Genomic DNA, 22456 nt, shown 5'->3' on the forward strand with positions numbered 1-22456 from the left:
TGTCTTTGCTCCCCCAAAGGCCTCCTTTGGCAAATCTCAACTTTCTCTGCCACTTCCCCTCCCCAATGGCAGCCTCTCTTGTCCACGTTCAGGGTGGTACAGTTCAACACTGGATTTCTGTGTCGCACACACCCTTGGCATCACACAGAGGGTCTTGTTTTCACTTTGGGAAGGGGGTGGATGGGGAAGGGAGGAAGGTTGGCGACAGGGGCAGGCCTGAGGCACAGTGGCTAAGAGGCCATTTGGAGTGCCTGTATGTCATAGTGGAGTTGCCTGGACTCAAGCCCAGGGTCGACTCCCAGGTCAGCTCCTGTTCACGTGGAGGCAGCAGCAATGAATGGCTCAGGTCCTTGGCTCCCTGTCCCCCACGTGGGGCACCTGCATGCAGCCGGGCTCCTGGATTTGTCCCGGCTCAGGTCTGGCTGTTGTGGGCATTCGTGGGGAGTGAACCAGCACGTGACATATCTCTGTCTCTGCATATCAAGTGTGTAATTTTATAAAGGAAAACATATAGGCTTAGAAGGGATCACCCCTCTGATGTTTACATATACGTCGCCTGAAGGATGGAAGAGGAAGGAATACCTGTTTGGAAATCACTTGTGTTGATCCAGCCGTCTTCTGTGTCAGATGGATGACATCCCATCTTGGCTCACTGACTACGTTGTGTGTGTGTGTGTGTGTTGTGGGGAGCCGATGAGGGGTGGAACAATCTCTAGTTAGACAAAGGAGCAAAGGGGGGCTGTGGGTGGGTCAGGGTGACAGTGTTCCCTGGCCAGATGGGGTCCCACTGGCACTGCAGGCTTTCCAGCAGGTCCCTGTGCCAGACATACACTTAAACCACAAGGTGGCAGTGTTGCTCGCATGGCTCCTTGATCTGACCAGTTTTCCAAGAGAAGTCTGGGACCCCTGAGCAGGCCCGTGCTGTGCCATCAGTCCACTGACCTGCATGAATGTGCATGGCAGGTCTGCCCCTGGAAGCTGGGTGGGCACCCCTGGATCCCGACATCAGGGCTCTCCTCTGAGATCCACGGGGACAGCACGGGAGGTGGACAAGGAGTGGGGTGCCCCCTAGGGCCTAGCAGCCTGCTCACCAACTGTGGGACTCTTGCCCCACCAAGGGTCTCCTGGTCTCAGGGTGCTCACCTGGAAGATGGCTGAGGGTGAGAGAGGCGCCCTCAATAGAGACTTGTGGAAGATACGGCTGCAGTTGTGGGGATTGCTCTTCTTCCTCAGCTGGGTTAGTCATGAGCAATACCAGCCCACGAGCATTCGTGAAACACGGTAGCACTGGAGTGTGGGAACGGATGACAGGACACTGTGCATGCTGAGTGTGCGGCTAGGATCTCAGCGTTTTCCTACACACACAGTGAGGTGATGGGCAGCAGGGCCGGAGCCTGGCAGTCCTGCATGCTGCCCAGGTGTGAGTGGAACTGTTTTCTGACCAAGAGCAGGGTGCACCTGCTCCTGGGATACTTTCAGTGGATGCCGGAGTTGACGTTTCAACAGTGAGGGAGACAGGGAGGGAGGGGGGGAGAGAGAGAGACAGAGAGAGAGACAGAGAGAGATACCAGGCACCTGCCCACTCTGTAGACGCCTATAGCAACAGGGCTGCTGCTGGTCTGATGTGAGCGTATAGCACATGTTCCTAGCAGGTCAGGTGGCTCCCCCAAGCCTGACAGCCACAGTGACTGCCGAGGGCAGGTCAGGGGGCTCCCTCAAGCCTGACAGCCACAGTGACTGCCTAGCTGGGCCTGCATTAGCAGGAACCTGGAGTCAGGATTGAGAGCTGAGAACTGAACTAAAGAAATGCAACATGGAATGCATTTTAACCCCTAGCATGCCTACCCCCTGCCCTGTCCTGACAATTGCAAAGGTGCCTTCCACTTCCCCATCTTCCATCATCCCAGGCAGGACAATAGCGACTCCTGGGCTTGAATCTTGGACCCCCGATGCTTGGGCAAGGCAGCTGGGGGCTCCCAGGAGCTTCTCCTCCACACAGCAGAGCTCTCTGATGCAGGTGTTGGTTCCCAGCAGGGGACCTGTGGCCATAGAATCCTAAGTCTGTTTCACTCCCCTGTTCACCGAGGCTACCCAGTCATCCTGCCCTGGCCTCAAGTCTTCCTGGCCTTATACTTGGTCACGTGGAAAAGAAGACAGACTGGCCAGCGGGCATGGCACTGGTGCTACATGCCCCATGACTCATGTGGCCATCACAGCCCCTCCCTCCAGGCTCAGTGCCCTGAGGAGGACAGGGCAGGATTCTCCCATTTTCTGGATGAGCATACTGAGGCCCAGGGAGAGGCTGGGGCTAGCCTGTGAGACACGGGTCACAAGAGAAAGTCAGACCTCCAGCATGATTCTCTCTGCTCTGCTGATTTGCCAACTCCATAGCTGTGCCCTGGACACGTTGCTAAGACATTCAATAATGTATTAACTCATCTGTGTGCGCTGAGGGGGACAGGGGCTTGCACCTCGTCCACAGAACAGCTCCATGAGCAAGCACAGTGGCCATCTGCACGCAGGACATGGCTGAGTCACCTACCCAAGGTTGTCATTGATATCCCCAGAAACACAGGTCCCAAGGCAATTGGTTCCCAGACTTGTGCTTTGTCCAGGTTTCCCAAATGGATGACAGGGACCCAAGCACTTCAGCTGTCCTCCACTGCTTTCCCAGGTGCATTCGCAGGGGGCTGGATGGGCAGTGGAGCGGTGGGAACTGGAACCAGTGCTCATATGGGATGCCCGTGTTGCACAAGCCACAACGTGGGCCTCTAGACTCCTTGTCTTTGTTGCTAAGTGGCCTCCCTCAGGTTGGCAGGAAGAAGGAAGGGGGCTGTAGGATCTGACAGGACTGCTTCCATTATGAGGACCATCTGGGGCTCACCTGGGAGTGACTTATGGTTGCTAGGCAACCTACCTTGCTGGCAAAAATGGAAGGAGACAGGTGAGACGCACTCTGTTGAGAGTCTGTGCCAGGTGTGGGAAGGGGTTGGCCAGGCCCCTTAGTGGGTGTCCTGGTGCCTCATCCAGGCTGGAGGGGAAGGGGAGCCACATTTGGTGGTTGGGAGCTCTGGGCAGCAGGACTGCGGCTCCCGGGGTTTCATTTGAAGTCCTTGAGTTTCGGGGAGAGAGGCACTGCGGGGTTGGGGTGCACAGGTAGCCACTGAACGCACAGAGGCATGATTGTGGAAGACTGATGGGGTTTCTCTGCAGCTCACCACGGGAGTAGAGTACAAGGTCACGGTGAAGATCGGCCGCACCAAGTGCAAGAGGAATTCCAGAACAAACTCTTCCTGTCCCCTGCAGAAAAAGAAGTTGAAAAAGGTGACCAGTGGCCAGATCCATCTCATAGGGGGCGGGGGACTCACGCTGGAGGGGAAAGAGCAGGCACCGAGGAAGGTACCATCCAGCCATGAGTGCTGTGTTGGCTGGTCCTAGGACCTCACACCTCCCTGACGGCACACAGGGAAGGAGGCAAGAAGAAGGCTCTTTGGACAGGACCTCTGGTCACCTGGCTCCTTCTGCAGCTGCTCCTGGCCTGCTTTGCTTGGGATTAGCTTCTGCTTGCTGGGTCCCTGAGGACTGTCCAGTTTTCCCCAGCTATCTCCCTAGTTCTATCCATGTTGGTACCAGCAGATGACAGGAGGCCATTGCTGTAGGTGCCAGGGGCCAGGTGAGCAGCAGGAGAGCAAGGTCATTGCCCCAGAATCTTGCTAGGCCACATGGTTCCAGGTTCACCTGCTGGTGGTTGGGTGTCCCTGCCCAGTACATGTGTGGTCCATGAGCAGCCACAGGGTTGGGGCCTGGGGGAGGATGGACAGCCTCCATTGCCTTAGAAAGCCAACTGTTTCCTTCCTCATCCACAGAGTTTGATTTGTGAGTCTCTGATCTACACGGTGCCCTGGATTAATTATTTCCGGATGTGGAACAATTCCTGCCATGACAACTGAGTGTTGGTGTGAAGACCTTTGATGCGGCTCCAGATAGCTGTGTGGGGCTCTGGCTGTCATAAAATTCTAAAGGATGTTAGTCTTGCTCATTGGGGCCTTACCCCCCCCCCACACACACACATGTGGCCCTGCCGTGAATTCTGCCAGGCCCTCTGGATCCAGGCACACCCTGACTTGTGACCTGAGCCAGCTGAGACCTTGTGTGCACACACACAGCATGGTGGCTCTCCCTTGCACCAGAGAGTGTGTACACATGAGGTCAGGGACGAGTCTGGTTGGCTGATTCTCTAGAAACCCTCGCAGGGACCATGCTTCTGGAAGCTGTGACTCTGCCCCAGGCAGAAGACAGGAAGCAAAATCAGCAAAGAGATGAGGCCAGGGGTGGAGACGAGACCAGGGTGCCCAGGTGGGAGCTTCCAGACCCCTCCTGCGGTGTGACCACACCAAACACACATGAGTGATGGGGCTTCCCCACACCAGAGGCAAAATGTCCAGGGATTTTGCTGGGGACCAGTCAGGCCTGCAGCTTGTGCCCCAAGTGTCCAGACTGCTGCTCCCAGGAGGTCAGCAGGTGTTAAGCCCACCCAACAGCTAGGCACCCTGGAGCCATTCTCGCCTGCAGAGTTTGAGCTCAGTGCTGGCATCTGTCTGCCACCCAAGTCCCCAGCTGCAGCCCAGCCCAGCTCAGCCTTGCCAGGGTGGGCTGGAGGAGCTCTTTGGTATGGAATGACACTCCTGGTCCCCTGGACAAGGTGCATCCCAGACAGCCAGGCTTGGACATAGACCCAGAGTACACCAAGTGTGTCCATGACTATCTGACCTCCTGCGCAGGCTCCTTCCTCCTTGGTGATGAGACGGCATTGCCAAGGACAACAGGAAACACACCAGCATGACCTCATGGCTGCCAGAGTGGCCAAGAGGGAAAGGGAGTGAAACTCCCCCTGAAGTTCTGACCTCACCAAGGGCTGCCTCGTGTCCTCTCATCTGCCTTCATCACAGCCCTGGAAACGGTGCCTACTTCACGGGCGAGGACCCTCCCCACGTCCCCCAGTCCAGATGCGATGCCCCAGTCAGGCTGACCTCAGGGCTGGAAGCCACGCCCCCTGTGGCTTGGGGCTTCTTGTGTTCAGTATGGCCATCCTGTTGTCTGCTTGTGATTCACTCTTATTACTGGGTGCAATTCCGTTGTGTAACATGCACCCTATTGAACGTATCCGTCTGTTGCTACTGGACTTTTAGGGCAGGGATGTCTACTTGCTTTTGTAAGTAAAGTTTTGTTGGAACAGAAAAAAGGTAAGTATGTCTTCACAGAAAGCGCTCTGTGCAATGGCTGAAACACCTTTTGTGTGTGCCCAAGGGAAAAGCACTAACAAGATGCGCATTCATTTAGCTTTTGGCTATGTTTGCTGTGAATCTTTAAGCTTTTTTTTATACTTTAATTTGTTTTCTGATGTTGTTTACTGATTTAAGCTCTACTCAAGCTGCCAAGTTCTTACTTGAAAAAGATCCTCCCCCAGCTGCAGGCAACTGGCTAGGTTATCTTGTACCTAGCAAGTGCTACATTGCTGGGAGACAAGCAGTGGGTAGCTGGCAGGCATTCCTGGCCTGGGCACTGCTGTATTTATGTTAACTATACCAGTATGCCTGCATAGTTGCTTATTCTCTTTTTTCCCTCTTTTTAAAAGATATGTGGGGAGGTAGGGAACTCTGGGTTGGGACATGCTGGGGTCCGTGCAGTAGGTGTGGATGACCCGAAGGTGTGAAGAGAACAACTCCCCTGCTGGCAGGGCCTAGAGGAGCTTCCAGCTGTATGTCAAGGCCTGGTGAATGTCTCTCTCACCATTTCAATGCATTCTCACCCCCTTTGCATGGACACTTAACCACCCCACTAAGAATTTTGTAATCCATTGAAACGTTGTTTGCCCCTGTGAGATGGCTTTTGTAACTGATGTGAGCTTGGGAGTTAATGTTACTGACAATGTCTCAGTGAGTGGGCCTTTAACTACACACTGGAGTACAATTAAGCCCATGCCGTTTCTGAACATCGTGTGCCTACCCATTGCCCGGGACTCTCGCCCAGACATGTAGCATGTCATCTTGGAACTGGCTTGATAAGAGTCTTACAGACTAATGGGAGTGACGGGAGTATGAGCTGAACTGCTATGGCAAAAAATATAGTTACTGTGACTCTACAGGTCAGCCTGTCCTTGCAACTCTTTAGAGCATAGAAAACGCAGCTCTTTTGGCCATTTTAAAATTTTTTTAACTAGAGGAATTATAGAGTGATTTGATTCTTATCATAGAGAAATGTTTTTGATTATTGTTTGACTGTTCATGGGGTTGTGGAGCCTTCAGTTGTAGGGGGATTTAATATTTGAAATATTTGTCTTGGATCTTTATGTTTTTCTCCCTTTTGATGTATTTTTCCCACTAAGTGATAGATAAGTTGTAGAAACAGAAACGTAGTGGGAAAATATTATTGATTAGTAGGTAATCCCATGTGCCTTGGCCTTGGAGTTCTGGCTGTCATCCAATGGCTACTACTGAAGAATGAATAATGGTTTACTTTGAAGAAGAAAGATTATAGTAACTGACAGAATTCTCTTTAAGAGCACCCAGTTGACCATAAAGTAGAAATTAGTTAATCGAACATCTGTGCAATTCGACTTAGTTCTGAAATTAAAGATAGTAAAATCAAACGTTTGTACAGAGGTTTGTGATGTGTCTAGTAAATAAAAGGGACAGCTTTTCTTGAGCTGTTACAAGAGGGCACCAAGTGACAGTGTCCGTGTCTTTTCTTTCCACCGATGCCACACACCCTTCTCGAGCTGGCCTCCAGCAGGGACGTGCCACCCCAGCCCCCAGGTGGGGGGTGTAACAGATTTCCTGGGAAGGGTGTTGTGGGGACATACTGGAGTGGGAGCAGCTGAGGGAACATTTGACAGAGGAGGAAGGACTTCTGGGGTCTTCCACAGACTGGACCACTGCACTTGCAGATAGAGTAGGGAGCTCAGATGGAGTGGTTGAGAGGGGAAAACCCAGATGGCCAAGGCACTTACCCAGATGGGAGACATGGGTTGAGCTAAATACCATTGCCTGGTGCACACAAAGGTGGGGCTGTGGGACAAGCCTGAATGGGAGAGTCAGAGCAGAGGCTGGGCCACAGCACCCACCAGGAAGAGAGACAACTGGTTCTGGGGTAGATTCTATAGGACATGTGTGGGCTCACCTCTGTGGGACTATAGCACCTGTCAGTTTACCTGGAGAGCTGGTGGTATTAACAAGCCTAGACAGGCTGGACCACAGACTCATCTGACAGGAACCCACCAGACACTTGGGGGAGCCAGGGCTGGGAGGTAGTCAACCTGGGTCAGGCTACACCACCAGCCAGTACATGCAAAGGGCTGGGACTGAGGGCACACCATGCCAAGCATGGCCATGGCACCAACAACTTGCATGGGAACCAGGACTGGGAGCAGGCCTGGGTAGGGAGCTTGTGAAAATCCCCTACTATGCCACAAGACCCAGGAATGGTGAGCAGGCTTCGTAGAGACCCCCTGGTGGACTGCTGCTTCCATGGGTGAATGGGAGAGCTGGGCCTGGGGGTGAGCTGGTCTGGGTAGTCTACCACACACACACACAGGTATGATAGTGTCAGAATAGGTGTGGGCCAGCCAAGCTAGGCTGCTGCACTAGATTACAAGTGCTATGACTATCATATCAGTCTGGACTGTAATACCTTCTGGCCACACAAGATCTGCGGTTGGAAGCATGTCTGGCAGTGGAAATGTGGGTGCTCCCCTGCTAGGCTGTACCTACCACTGGTGAGCAGGAGAACCAGGGAGCAGGCCAGAGTGGACAAGGTGGCATCACCAGTTGGTATCCATGGGTGTGCCCGTGAGCTGGATGGGGATGTAGAATGGGCCAGGTAAGGCCACAGCAGAGGTTGGCACATACAAAAACCAGGGCTGAGTGGAGACCTGGTGGGGATTATTTGAAGGAGTGCCCCAGCCACTGGTATGAGTGGCAGGCTGGCCGGGTTGAGCTACAGCACCCAGTGGTTCACCTTGCATGAGATATGGGATTTGGGCAAAACTGAGCAGGCAGTTGCATCCACTGGTATGTGTGTTGGCTGGTACAGGTGACAGACCAAACCTCACCCTGCGCTGGCTGGTGCACACAGAGTCGAGTCTGAGGTCACCTCAGATAATTAGACGGCTGGACTCAGATCCCAGCCAAAGGGAAAGTCACAGGGTGTGTGGTCTGATATTGGACTGTGTCTCCTTAGTTGACAATGCCTGTGCAGTGGCCAGCATGCACAGATGCACATGGGGGACGTGGTAGCCAGCTCATCTAGGCCAGCAGGGATGGCCAGTGCCTCGTCAGAGGATCAATAGCTGAAAAGGCCAGACAATGATTATTTTTTTGTAAGTGAATACTTTTATTATTATTCTAGAATGCAGTTCCATAGCCTGTGGGATTTCTCTTTCTCCTTCCCCCACTGATTTCTCCCATTTTTATTACAGTAGTATAGTCCTTCATAAACAGTCACATGCTCATCATTCTGCTATCTAAGTATAACCTTACATTGCAGGTATGGACAATGTCAGAGAGCCCAGGATCCTATTGTCAAGACCTATTTCACAGTTTCTTTTAGAGTTCACCTTTGTGGACAATTCTTTAGACTAAACTTTGCAGCATGTTCCTGGGTCTGCAGATGCGTGAGGTGAACTCTGTTGACCAATAGACCTTGGTTAGATTTTCTCAGCCCTGGAGCAATGAAACCAACAACTTTCCAAACCGTCAAAACCACTCAAGCAACACTCTCAGGACACTCCCACATCAGGGTCTCCTTGGTGTCATCAAATCACCATCCCCTCATCCCTGGGTGCTGATGCAGTTTGTTGGCAAGGAGGGGCTCCTCCCCCCTCCCCTATGGATACAGGAGAAAAATAAAAGCTGAAACATTGGTCCTACCCATCTTCCTCCATACCTGACCCTCCCTACTGCAGTCATATGGACGCTTATCCCCCCCAATTACAAAAACAATGTTAAAAAGAGAGAAAAAGACAGAGTGAATCTTCCATCAGCTGGTTTGCTGCCTAAATGGTCACAATGAACAGGACTGGACCAGGTAGATGCCAGAAAGCAGAAGCTTCATCAGGGTCTCCCTTGTGGATCCACAGCCCCAATCACTTGGGGCCATCCTCCAGTGCTTTCCCAGGTGCATTAGCAGGGAGCTGGATAGGAAGTGGAACAGCTGGGACTTGAACCTGTGCCTGTATGTGTTGATGGCACCATAGGGTCTGCTTTATCTGACACTCCCACCCTCCATGCTTTTTACATGAATGACTGTTTTGAGCTGTGAGCAATTCAAGTGCCTTATCCTGCTTCCTCCGAACTATTATAAGAGACAGGTGTTGTTCTCAGGTGAGGACGAGGAAGTGGCTGGAGAAGCCAGCTTCAGCTAGGGGAGCCCCCTGAGCTCAGAAGTGGGGTTATGAGTATCTCTGAACTTGGTGGAGTGGGCTTCTTCAAAGCCCCAGTGCGGGAACCTGGGTGTGCTGCTGTGCTGCTTGGGCCACAGGCCACATGTTCTAGAGAACCCTGCTGGCCCTGGCCCTGCACGCTCTCAGCTTTACGTGAGTTCCATGTCTGTGCACCTGCTCAGCTGCCAGGCGCTGGCACCTGTGTCCCTTTGGCACCTGACTCTTCTGTCCCCTAGGAGCTGCCCTCAGCCAGAACTGAGTATAACTTACCACTCCCTTCCCTCCTCAGTCAGGCAGTTGAATGATGCTGCTGCTGCTGCTGGTGTTGTTGTTGTTGTTGGTGGTGGTCGTGGTGATGGGGTGGGGTGTGTGTGTGTGTGTGTGTGTGTGTGTGTGTTCATTCTATTGCGCCCCTAGAGCTCACCATTGGTATCAGATCTCAAGGTTTTGACCTGACCTTCCTTTCCCTATTGGCAGTGAGTGAGGATGTGGAATGAGTGGATGCTGTAGCACTTGACCAATTGAATCAGGGCGCCAGCAGGAGACACTCCTCACTGCTGGCTGCTCCCACCTGGGGGGTGTGATCCCTTTATGGGGCCTTCCTGCACCTTCCCATCTTGCTCTGAAGTTCAGATGTTCAGCTGCAGCAGCTGCCAGCACCCTCCTCCCACCCCGACCCCATCCTGAGCTGATGAACTATTAGTAACTGGAAACAGTGGCCTGTGGCACCGACCCAGCCTGGCTCTGCCCTCTGCACCCCTTCAGCCTCCTCAGAGTCACCCAGCACCCCAGAGCAGTGTCTCGGCCAGTCCCACGCTCAAGTCCCTGAGAAAGGAGGTGTAGCTCATGCCTTCTTCCAAAGACTGTTCAGAAGAAATCCTGTGGAATTTTAACACGCCCACAGGAAGCACCTGCAGGAAGGGAACTCTCTATTACCTTGTAGAGCTCGCCTTGCTGGAAGTCACAGGGCTCGGGGTCCAGCTTTAGGCAGGTGGTCCTCCACATTTCCACGTTCATGTGATATTCCAAGTGATCTGTCACCTGGGGGTGGCAGGTGGCAAGAGCATCTGCAGGGGGATCCTTTGTGCTGTGCCCAAGAGCAAAGGCCCAGGCATGGGCAGAGCAGGCGCCTCCTCTCTCCCTTCCTGTCTGGGCCTCTGCCTCCATTTGCCATTCAGAGAGAACTCCCCAGAGATCACCAAACACACAGAGTCTTTCTCTGTGGGCAAAGCCACGCACAGCGTGGATAACACAAAGGAAGCCAATTGATCAGGGTTGGGGTCAGCTGACTCCTTGACAGGTTAGAGAACACGCACTCTATCACTTTGCTTATTATTTGATTCATTCGAAAGGGGTGAGATGGACAGGGATATGCCAGTATGCTATTTCCCAAATGTCCAGGAAAAGTCAGGGACCAAAACTCAATCTATCACGGATGATAGGATCCCAAGTGCTGGGTCCACCCTTGATGTTGAACGTGTCTCTCACATTGTACTTGCTGATTTGGGCCACCCTGGCTGTGTGGGAGGCTGCACAGAGCCTTGGCAGGGGCATGGTGCCAGGAGGAGAAGGGTTCCCAGCCGTGGCTGCTGCAGCATTGATGCCATGCCCAGGAAGCAGATCTTTTTTTTTTTTGACTGCATCAGTTCGCATCCTCCCCAGCTCTCCAGGCACCCTGTGACCAGGTGGGAGGGTGTAATAAGAGAGGCTTGGCAAGGCCACACATTGAGTGAAGATTTTGAGGTGGAACTCGCTGGGGTCTCATGGGAGCCTGTTGTTGGAGGGGTGGGCTCAGTGGAGGAAGCTGTTGGCCTGGCATGAACTAGGCCCTCTGGGCCCCGATGGTGGGGACTGAGCAGGGTGTGCAGGTGGAGAATAGCCAGAGACTCAGCAGCTGTGACCCAGGGGCAGCTTGCAGCTCAGAGGCAGGACAGGGCTGCTGAGGTCCCAGGCTGCAGCCACCCACCTGGCTAGTTGAGAGGCAGGCTGCAGCCCCTGCCCCTCTGCCCCTCTGCCACTGGAGGCCTTCTTGGCCAAGGATAGGCAGGCTGGTGTGCCCCGGAGGTCAGGGACACACCTACCTCTGGCCCCAGGCAGCAGTCCCCAGTCCGATGGGGCGGGCTCGGCCAGCTGGAGGCCCAGCTGTTCACATCATCGCTGCCACCTGCTGCCTGTGAGAGCACTTCTGAAGCAACTACTTGCACTTGACTTCGTGTTTCAAGTCCAGCATCTGAAGGTGCATGGAGAGGACTACCCAAAGCTCAGGGTCGATTGTGGGGCAGCCTGGGGCCCCGCCTGGGGGGAATGGCGCTTTTCCAGGCTTTGTTGCACAGCAGCCTCCCTGTGCTCGGCCGTTCGGGGGCAGGAAGGGGGGCAGTGTCTAGCAATTCTTGGTCGGGTCTTTCCCCCCTTTCCTGGGAAGGAGGCCCACTATGCTGCTGCCTGGGCACCTTCAGAGCACACCTGGCATGCTCCCCTCTGCCCCTGGGCCCTGGCCAGGTGAGTGCTGCCACCTCCTGCTCCCAGACGCCGGCTTTCTTTGGCTTCTAACTGCAGCTGGCCAGCCCCACCTGGTCCCACAAGTCCCTGTACATGTCCTCTTTGCTGAGCCCAGGCAGCTGAGCACCTGGAGGGACCTTGGTGTCCTTCTTACCCACAACACCTGTGGTCTGGTGTGGGGCCAGCCAAGGTGCACTAGGCATGTCCACAGGGAATGGCACCTTGGCCACTTGGCCCGGCGCCTGCCCCTCCCCTCTCCTGCCCCTTTGTCAGAGTTGACAGGAAGACCTCCATCAAGACAGCTCCAGTTATCCAAGAAATGTCTGAAGTGTTAGTGAACCCCAGCAGACAGGATTCCTTTGTTTTTTAAACCCCACCTTTTTGAGGGTTGTTTTTTTTTTTTTTTTAAGTTTAGGCAGAGTTAGAGAAAAAGAGAGAGAGAATCTCCCATCCGCTGGTATACTCCCCAGATGGCTGCATTGGCCAGGTCTGGGCCAGGCTGAAGCCTGGAGCCAGCAGGTTCTTGTGGGTCTTCCGTGCGGGTGTAGTTGGGCCTGCTTCTGCTGCTTCCCCAGTCTATAGTCAGGGAGTTGAATTAGACATGGAACAGCCGGAACTTGAACCTGTGCCCACACAGGGTGCTGATCACAGGCAGAGAATTAGCCTGCTATGCCACAAGGACATAGTTCTGTCCTTGACTGGTAGAGTGTGTGAGCATGGCAGGAAGGGGGCTGTTGGACACAAGGACACTGGAACACCTGCAGTGCTGGCTCCTCCACCTTCTTGATCACAGTGGGGTGCACTCATCATCGTTGCATCATCCTCACTTAGGTGACAACATGGTTTTGCCATCACGTCATTCATTCTTTCCCTTAGCTGATGAGTGATTCTGGAAGAAGACGTTCAGAGGACAGGATCGCCAGCTGACTTTACACTGTCTCACTGGTTCACTCCCCAAGCGGCCACAGTGGCTGGAGCTGAGCCAAGCCACTGCCAGAACCCAGGAGCTTCCTTTGGGTCTCCCACATTGATGCAGGGTCCCAAGAGATGCAGGTCCCAAGGTTTTGAGGCTTCCTCCTGTGCTTTCTCGGGCCACAAGCAGAGAGTTGGATGGGTAATGGAAGAGTCAGAACATGAACTGGCACTCATAGGATCCTGGTGCATGCAAGGTGAGGATTTAGTCACTGAGCCATCACACCAGCCTGGCCTGTGCATGGCATTCTTTAAAAATTTAGACAAACATTTCTAAAACTCTTATGATTTACAAAAGGCTCAGAAAAGCAGATATAATTCTTAGGAAAAAAGAAACACAAGTGGTCGAAAAATGGAAAAACACTGAGTATTACATGTAATCAGAGAAAGACAATTTAAATCACAATGAGATAGCACCTCACCTCTGTGAGAATGGCTATTACTAATAAGGTAGGGATGCGGAGGAGGGTTTGGAGGACGGGAAACTTGGGCAATGTTGGCTGGCACGAATCTGAACTGGCACCATCACTGTGGAAACCAAATGGACGATATTTCTTTAAAAACTAGAAATAGAATCTTCCTATGCTCCAACAGCTCCGTTATTGCACACATAGCCAAAATAAATGACCTCCCTGAAGCAAAAAGATACCTACTTCACTATGTTCCTTGCAGCACTATTTACAACAGTCACATGCGGCATCAATCAAGGTGGTGTCCATCATCAGACAAAATGGTTAAAAAGTGTGATATGTGAAATATTATTCAACCTTCTCTCCCTCCATTGTAGAGTGAAAGCTTGTCATTTGTAGTAAAATGTGTGGAACTAAAGCAAACCAGACAGAATGGCCAATACCATATTTTACCTCCAACATGGGAGCTAAAAAACCAAGCCACAAACAAAATCCCCCAGCTTAGAAACAGAATGGTGATTCCTAGAGGCTGTGCAGGATAGGAGGCTGGGTAGCAGGGGCTAGGGGTGGAAGGAGGCTGGGTAGCAGAGGGTAGGGGTGGAAGGAGGCTGGGTAGCAGAGGGTAGGGGTGGAAGGAGGCTGGGTAGCAGAGGGTAGGGGTGGAAGGAGGCTGGGTAGCAGGGGGTAGGGGTGGAAGGAGGCTGGGTAGCAGGGGGTAGGGGTGGAAGGAGGCTGGGTAGCAGAGGGTAGGGATGGAAAGCGCTGGGTAGCAGATACCAAATCAGAACCAGATCAGAGAGTGAGACTGTGAACACAAAGAAAGTTCCAAGTCTGTGATTGTGCAAAAGGAAAAATGTTGATCATCCTATTTTGAGCTGTTCACCTTGTATTGAAATATCATACTGTTTCCCATTGTATGCATACTTACTTATTGAAAAATGATTAAAAAGTACACAGCTCACATCATACCCCGTAACCTTTTCTTTTCCAGTAAGAAAAATACCACTCACTAACTCCTGATAACAGGTCCTGAGAAAGTCACAGGAGGGTCAGGTTTCTAACACACCTGCGTATTTTCAAAGTGGGACTGCCCAGCCTGGTGTGGGAGAGGGGACAATAAGGGCACCCAGGGAGAAGCTGTCACTGGGAGAGGTTGCCACTTGTGCCTGTGGAGACACTAGTAGGTATTTTTTACCATAAATGAGAAGGTAGTTCAAATAATTTTTTAAAAATTATGCCTTGGTGTTTCATAGTGTGAGGAGTCAGCCTGGACAGTAAGCAGTTAGAGTCCCTGGTAAAAATCATCCTTGAAGGTGTAAAACAACAACAACAACAAAAAGGATGCTTTCCCCAGTTTCCATACCCTCCCTGGAGCACTTCTCCTTCTGCAAGGGAACAAAGGGACAGGATCAACAGACCAATTGCCATCTCTTAGGGCTGTTGTCATATCAATAGCAAGGTGACCGGCCCACACTGATCTCCAGTCTGGGTCAACGTCAAAGGAATGGTGCTTTCGTTTTCAGCTTGTCTTCGGGATGGGAGCAGGAAGCCACCAGGCTCAGCTCTCATTTCTGGGTGAGGTTGGTAGACATTGCTGCCCACTGTGAGTGAGGTTTTTGTTTTTCTTTCTGTCCTGGGGTGACTCACTGAACCCCCTCCCTGAGATGCTGCATAAGACGCCATTTCCGTCATTACCTTGAATTTTTCCTCCCTCTGAGTCCCCTCATGTCGTAGTGATAGGAGTCCTATTTCTTCCATTCCTAAGTAAATCCTGCTTTGCAAACTAGAGTTGTCTGCATGAAAATTCTTTCGTGTGAGTCAAGAAATAAGGTTGCTGCTGCGTTTCACATCGAATTCCTTGCCAACAGACTTGGTGTTGTGACTCGGACATTACCAGTGATACCTGGATCAACCAGCCAGCATCCTATTATCTCGTTGGATGGTGAGCAAGTGGACTTTTTTAGCTTCTCTTTTTTGGAGACCCTTGTTACCCACAATTAGTAACTCTCAGAAAACACCAGGTTCCTGTCTGCCAGTTAAAAGTGATTACTGTGCCTGCTGGCCTCAAGACTCGGGAGCCAGGCTTGCTGGTGTGGCGGGATCAGTTCCCTGGAGCTGGGGCACTGTTCTAATCTTTCTCCTCCCATGGATCAGCACCTCAGGAAGAACAGGGAGAAGATCTTGGCCAGGACGCTCCTGGCATGTTCTGAAAGTCTCCCGGCTGGATTCTAGTCCCTAACGAGCCTGCCTGGGCAGGTCACTGTGAAACACTTTTTAGCAGATCGGCTCCTTATGAAGGATGGAAAGAAGGGCATGGGATGATTAAGGATTCTGGCCAAGGAACTCCCTGGTGTTTCCTGAAAATCCCTCTAACGAGCCTGCATGGGCAGGGGGCTGTGAAGCACTTTCTATAGCGGACAGCGGTTGAGTCTTGGACTCCTAGTGCTTAGGACCTTCCTTCCAGAATCTCCATGGAAGTGGAAGATCCCACCCCTTGCAGTTCTCCTATCAGCTCTAGGAATGTTGGTCCTGTCCAAACTCAGTTTCCTTTTGTGGATTGAGCCCATCGCAAGTCAGGGCTACTCTCTGACGTTTTTGGGGAGGTTCCTTGACTGTATCCCAGACTCTGATAGCCCATCAGGGTGTTGGGCTGAAATCTGGCTCCATCCTTCCTTCCACAGAGATCAATTTGGGAGATCAGATTGGGTACAGTTCACAGTGAGGCCATGAGCGTTGTGCTGCGTGCCTCAATGAATCCCCAACCTGCCCCAGACCCTGACAACCCCTCAATTTCTCTTTCTGCTAAACACTCCCAAAAGGGTTTTCTCACTACCAGTAAATCTCTTCAATTCCTGTGGATTCAGGTTTTGAGTTTTTACTAGCCAGTATTTGCTAAATATCTTGTTAGGTCTGTAAGAGGGCTTAAATAATCCTTCTATAGGCAGGTGGACTTCCTAACTAGGTTCCTCAGTAGGTGATTTAAACTTATGCAGTTAGGTCCTCAGGCAGGATCCCCAGTGTCTCCTTTTCCTCCAAGGTGTCTTTTTGGATTCGGTTGTCAGACAAGCTTAGTGACCCTTAATCAGTTCTTCCACCTAAACTGCCAATCTAAGCAGTAGCCAGGATTAACATTCTCTCTCCAACCGCAGGCTCATTGTTAACATCAGGCTTGTTGTTGACTCAAGGTTAGTAAAACCAGGATATATTTGACCAGGCAAAGGCCCAATACTAGCAAGGGGCTGGTAACAGGAACTGATCACTCCCTGCACGTGTGATTCTGACAAATACCGCCCAAAGGCGTGGAAGGTTGAGCTCCAGTGGGTGACAAGTGCTGATTTTACCCTCACCTTCCTCCTTACCCTGTGGGCTTCAGTGAATGTCTGGATGCCACAGGCTGGCAGTAGTCTCAAACTCAGGAGATACAAGAACTAGGGGACGCTTCTGTTTTTAGCCTCTCATTTCAGCCTCCCTCCATGTGCTGTTCTGAAACTACCAGGCAGAGTCCCAGTTCTAGCATGCTGTTGGTAAAGGAAACTGAACAGAGGCATCCCCTTGGGGTGCCACCTTAGACGCGGGTATTCCTGTGAGCACCAGAACTTAAAGAGAAAATGCCTGATTCTTTTTCTACATCACTGCTTGTTCTGCTTCTGAACTAGTGGATGGAAAGAATTAGCCTAAATGGGCCCTCTTTGCATCGCTTGATTGCGTTAATTTTACTGCTCCACCAATCCTCTCTCAATGGAGGACCACACAGCTGGCTTTCTGAATTCACCTTGGTCCTTCCCTGTTCGGTCTTGCTTTTAGCCATTCTCTTGGCTGCACGCTTGCAGGCACCGTCAGAAATATTTAGCTTGAGACAGTAGCTCATTTTGCCTCTGCTTGGTTGTTGATCTTCAGGACAAAAGGGAATGTTGCTAGTTAACACCTGGCCAGACTGGACTCCTCACCCCAGCTCGGTAGAGGTTTGAATCCATTAATCCTTTTTAACCTGGGATACTTTTTTCCCTCTTTGCTGCAAGTTCCTCTGGCCCCATGACTATAAGAGTATGTGATTCTATACCTTTTTGTCTCATGATTTATCTGTTATAAACAATGGGTCCACATGTTGAAGCAAGGCTTTTCTGTGCTACTGCAGCTGACCAGCAATGAGCATTCTTATGTCTTGAAAGGTTTTCTGTGCTTTTTATTGTTTACCGGGTCTTTAGAAAGTTAGCTATCTACCCGTTTCTAATATTATTCTAACTCCGATCAGATCTGGCCTCTAGTGTTTGTTAACAGGCACAGTTAAATGTACTTCATTTTGATCAAATTATTTGGACCACTGAATTCTTCAAAGTTCTAAACCGACTTCGGGGTTTCCAGAAGGATCCCTGGAACTCTCAAAGAATGAGGCTCCACTTGGATGATCTGAGGGTCATTTGGGTTAATTTAGATCATGCAAAGTACACGTTGTAAATATGCTATAATTTGTTGCCCTAATGTCACTGTTCATACTTACACTTGTTTTCAAAAGGAGAAGCAAATTCTGCATGTGAGCTTGTGTGTTCCATTAAAGTGAGTGAATATTTGCATGGTTACAAAGATCTTTGGTAAAGTTTCAAAAGTGGCTATTGTATATTAGTGCCTATGTTAACTGGTCAGGATATCTTCTAACTGTAAAACTGTTCCATGTTGTGGGATAATCACATGAGTTCCTATCTACAAAAAGCATTGTTTGTAAGATATTTTGTCCCATAGGAAAATAGAAAATCATTAAAGGATGTGCAGTATAATTGATCATATTGCTTGCAGCATTTTCTAGATATTTATCATTGGTACCTGGAATTAAAAATCTGATCCTCCATTAAAGCAACACAGCTTTAACATCTCCTTTTAAGTGATTTCCATATTATTGGTAACTATATCTTCTAGCTACTTTCAGTAAGTTTCAATTCTGATTCGTAAGTTGCTTCAAGGTATGAGACAAACCAATGCACTAGCTCTTATCCAAGGATTTTTGTTTGTTTTGGTGACAAGCCCAATATATAGTTTTTGTGTCTTGTTGAGGAAATCTTTGTGTTCTCTGTTTTTCCTTGAGTTCTCTTTGTTTAAGAACAGCAAAAATTGTATACTCGTTGGAAGTATTTGAGTGATCAGTTTGTGTCAATTATCAATGGATTTATGTTGTGCCTCTTCCAACCTGATATTTAAGCATTCTTGGCATCCTAGACTGTCCTATAAAAGCTCAAAATTTTCAAATTTGCAGACTTTGGTATTTCCGGCGAGGCATCCTGCAAGTGTTAAAGATGTATCTCTCATTTTGTAGAGATGACTGTTGGTTAGGCTATTTGCATTAAATCAAAGGTACTGCCAAGATGTGAAGTGGTACACACTATAGGTTATAATAACGAAATGTTAACATTAACAAGCTGCTACTGGTACAAATGTCCACGCATTACTGAAGCCTAATGATCCTGTTGTATTATTAGTCACCATTGTTATCCTAATGAGAAAGGCCTGGAGGCCTAAAATGTCCAAGTGTGTGTAAAATTCTCCAGGTGGTTCCAGTGCTGTGTGAAATAGACAGATGTCTCTGCTTGCTGGTTGTTTTTTTTATGATTCTGACCATGGATGCTTGCTTGCTGGTTGTTTTTTTATGATTCTGACCACGGATGCTTCATCTTCTAGGTTCCAGCAGACCTGTTGCATTCATTGCAGATAAAGCTGAAGTTAAAACCCTAAGCTACAGGTTCCAACTGAAAGGACTGTCCTTATTTAGGTTCATAAGAGCATGATGTAATTATAAACCATTGATAATTTTAAAACACTGAAATTTTAAAAAACTATTACTGAAAGTACATTATTGTCCTGTAATGTGAGCTACTGTTATATGTGTACATGTCTATGTGACAAGCTGTGTGGTCTGTTTTAATCGACTTATACATAAAAATGTTCATGAATGGGAATTGCTAATCTAAATTTTTTCAAATTTTGATTTGAATAAATCCCTGATAGAATAGAGTCGCAGAGAAACCCCATACCTTAAAATATTTGAGGAAGATATTAAATATACTTCATTAGATTCATCTGTGGCGATGGAGGTTGTGAGCAGCAGAAGACAGAGCAGGTGTGGAAAGTTGGGATAAGCTGGATGGAGACAGGCTGGGAAGGAAGGAGGAGGCTGGAATGGAGGATAGGGAAGGAAGACGAACAGCTTAGCATCTTCTGCAATTGCCATGTGCTGTGCCACAACCTGCTTTGCGTTCCTCTTCATTCAAGGTCCAAACCACCCTGGGAGGCATCACTCCATTTGTATGGATATCAAAACAGAGTTTGAGGAAGACAGGTTTATTGCACACACTCATCTAGACAGAAAGGGAAACCAGATCAAGGCTGTTCATCTTTGGTGGAAGTGGGAAGTGCACCAGAGATGGACAACAGGCCAGGTGTCTGGAAAGGCAAGGAGGAAGCTCTTCAGGGAACTGGGAAAAGAGCTAGATACGTTGTGAAACTACATGCTCCCAAAGTTAGAACCTGTGCACCTGGGAGCCAAGTGTGTGCCTCGCCAATCACAGGGCAGCAGACAGCTCGCAAATCGCTGGGCTGATCGCTAATTACAATGACCGATGTCAGTTACCAGGGGTTATCACTGCCAATTGCAACACTTTCACATACTCATTTACGCACGTTTCATCTGATTTGTGCTTCTCAGGGGCATTAAGGAAATTCAAGTTCCAGTTAGCCACTAAGCTAACTCAGTTACAAAACACATCTAAATTTTTGCATTGGGACTTCAAGAACAAAAAAAGTGTGCAGAGAATACACATTCAATGGTGAGATCAGTGGTGTGTGTGGTGAGCCTGTCCTGGAGCTGATGAAAACAGGGGACTGATGTTAGGAGATACTGCTTGGTTCCCTGTGAACTCTGCTTTCTTATGCAGACTGAGTTTTCAGCGCTGGATCTGGAGTTCCTCCTTGACTAAGTGCAAGCTCCATGCCTTCCAGAATTTAAATTTCTCTTTTTGGGAACAGAAAGGGGGGAGAGAAAGGGTTTTATTGTTAATCAATTCAGAGGCCAGAGACTTGAGAGCTCACCAGCATTGTCAGGTGTGGAAGACACGGCAGCTGGGAAGCACTGGCAGAGGCTGTGCCGCTGAGAGCAGGACCCGTGTGTGGTCTAGGCCTTGGTTTGCAGCTGGCTAAACACACAGTCCCTTACAAAGTGGCATAAAGACCTGGGCCAGTCCAGAGAACCTATGCCTCATTCTTCTTTCAGTTCTTCTTTCAGAGATAGGGACACATCTCTGCCCCCCACCCCGCTTGGACCCATCTGTTTCTTCCCTCTTTCACTTCCTTGCTAAGCCAGGACCACAGGCTTGTGCCCAGGCCAAGAGTGGATGGGCTGACCTTCCCTGCAAGTGCCCAATGGACAGGGCAGTGGACACAGGGGCCCAGGGTGGCAGTGGACAGGGTCTGCAACATTTATTGTTGTTTCCTTTTCAATCAGCCTATAGCACTCATATGTATGTGGTGCAGTGAGGTCACTGGGGACATGTCTGCAAGGTGTGGTGATCAGTACAGGGCAATTAGCATTTCTTTCTCCTTTCTTCGTGTTGGAATGCTTGGGGGCCTTATCTTCTGGACCCTTTGTAAATAGTTTATTTGTTTTTACTTGAAAGAATTACAGAGAGATACAGAAGGATACACACACACACACACACACACACCCCTTCCATCTATTTGGTTCACTCCCCAAATGGCTTTAATGGCCAGAGCTGGGCCAGTCTGAATCTGGGATCCAGGAGCTTCTTCTGGGTCTCCCATGTGGTACGGGAACCCAAGGACTTGGTCATCATCTGCTGGTTTCCCAGGCCATAGGCAGAGATTTGGATTGGCAGTGGAGCAGCTGGGACATCATCCAGTGCCCATATGCCATGCTGGTGCTACAGGTGGATGACAGCCAGCCAAGCCGCCGCATTGGCCCCGATGTTCCAGATCTGTATAGAATGCGTAATAAATAGTCCTAAGCTGTGGCCCACCTCCTGTGCTGTAGAGCACTAACACTTAGTCTTCCTGTCTCACCATACTCCAGCACCTGTTTTCCAATCTCCCTCTAGCCCCTCTCCCCCTACCTCCCCGGACTCTGGTAACCTAGCCATTATTGGACATTCTTCACTTAAAAAAAAAAATTTCCAAACCTCCCTATGTGAGTGAGGACATGCAGTATGTATTTTTCTGTGTCGGGATGATTTTACTTACCCTAGATGTGTTCTAGTTCCATCTTTTCAGATGACAGGCCTTTCTTTTGTATGGCTGAAGAACACTCCATCCTGTACTTACACTACATTTTCTTTCTTTATTTTAAAAACAGACTTACTTATTTATTTGAAAGACAGATTTACAGAAAGAGAGAGAGAGAGAATCTTTCATTTGTTGTCTCATTCCCCAAATGGCCACAATGTTTAGAGCTGGGCAGGTCTGAGGCCAGGAACTGGGAACTTCGTCTAGGTCTTCTACCTGGGTGCAGAAGCCCAAGCAGGTGGGCCATCCTTTGTCCCAGGTGCATTAGCAGGAAGCTGGGTCAGAAGTGGAGCGACTGGGACTCAAACTGGGATACTGGCACTGCATGTGGTAGCTTTACTGGTTACGTCATGATGCTGGCCCCACACCATTTTCGTTATCCACTCTTCTTCCATCGATGGCCACTTACGTGGTTCTGTAGCTCCGCTACTGCAACTAATGGGGCAATACACATGCAAGTGCAGATTCTTTCTGATGCCCTGATGGGCAAGAAGTATTATTTAAAATGCTCCCCTTGATGCATCGTCAGGGAAATGAAAATCAAACCACAATGAGATACTGGCTGGAACCCACAACACAAAGCTAACAAGGCAGCGAAGGGGAACCAGTGTCAGTGGGAATGTAAATCACAAGTCATTCCTGAAAACAGTACCGAGGTTCCTTAAAAACACCAAAACCCAAAAACCAGGTAGTCCAGCAATCCCACTGCTTGGCCTTGCTGTGAGTCAGAATTCACAAGGATGGGTTGCCCTGGGAGAGGCTGGAAGCTTGCTCAGAAAGGGGTGGCCATTTTGCTGACCTTTGAACCATTCGCTCCTGGGCGTGCTTCCTTGCTGGGGATCCTGAAGACAGGCAG

At 50.0% G+C, this 22456-nt stretch overlaps 2 protein-coding genes across 3 annotated transcripts in view; both read left to right on the plus strand.

Annotated features, from left to right (window-relative positions):
- Positions 1 to 4025, plus strand: part of CSTL1 (cystatin like 1) — a 4530-nt gene extending 505 nt beyond the window's left edge. The window contains exons 1-3 of one of the 2 annotated variants that reach the window (XM_058679503.1): positions 304 to 486; positions 3214 to 3324; positions 3867 to 4025. In XM_058679503.1, coding sequence (XP_058535486.1) covers positions 334 to 486; positions 3214 to 3324; positions 3867 to 3950 — 348 coding nt within the window. In that variant the 5' untranslated portion in view covers positions 304 to 333 and the 3' untranslated portion in view covers positions 3951 to 4025. Of the gene's footprint in view, positions 1 to 303; positions 487 to 3213; positions 3325 to 3866 lie in introns of those variants that run through there. The other variant, XM_004593336.4, reaches the window with a different exon arrangement.
- Positions 1 to 22456, plus strand: part of LOC101535390 (cystatin-9-like) — a 269014-nt gene that overhangs the window by 201855 nt on the left and 44703 nt on the right. The gene's annotated exons all lie outside the window — the stretch shown is intronic.

Source organism: Ochotona princeps, chromosome 22 (genome assembly GCF_030435755.1).
Source record: "Ochotona princeps isolate mOchPri1 chromosome 22, mOchPri1.hap1, whole genome shotgun sequence".
In the NCBI taxonomy this organism is placed as follows: Eukaryota; Metazoa; Chordata; class Mammalia; order Lagomorpha; family Ochotonidae; genus Ochotona; species Ochotona princeps.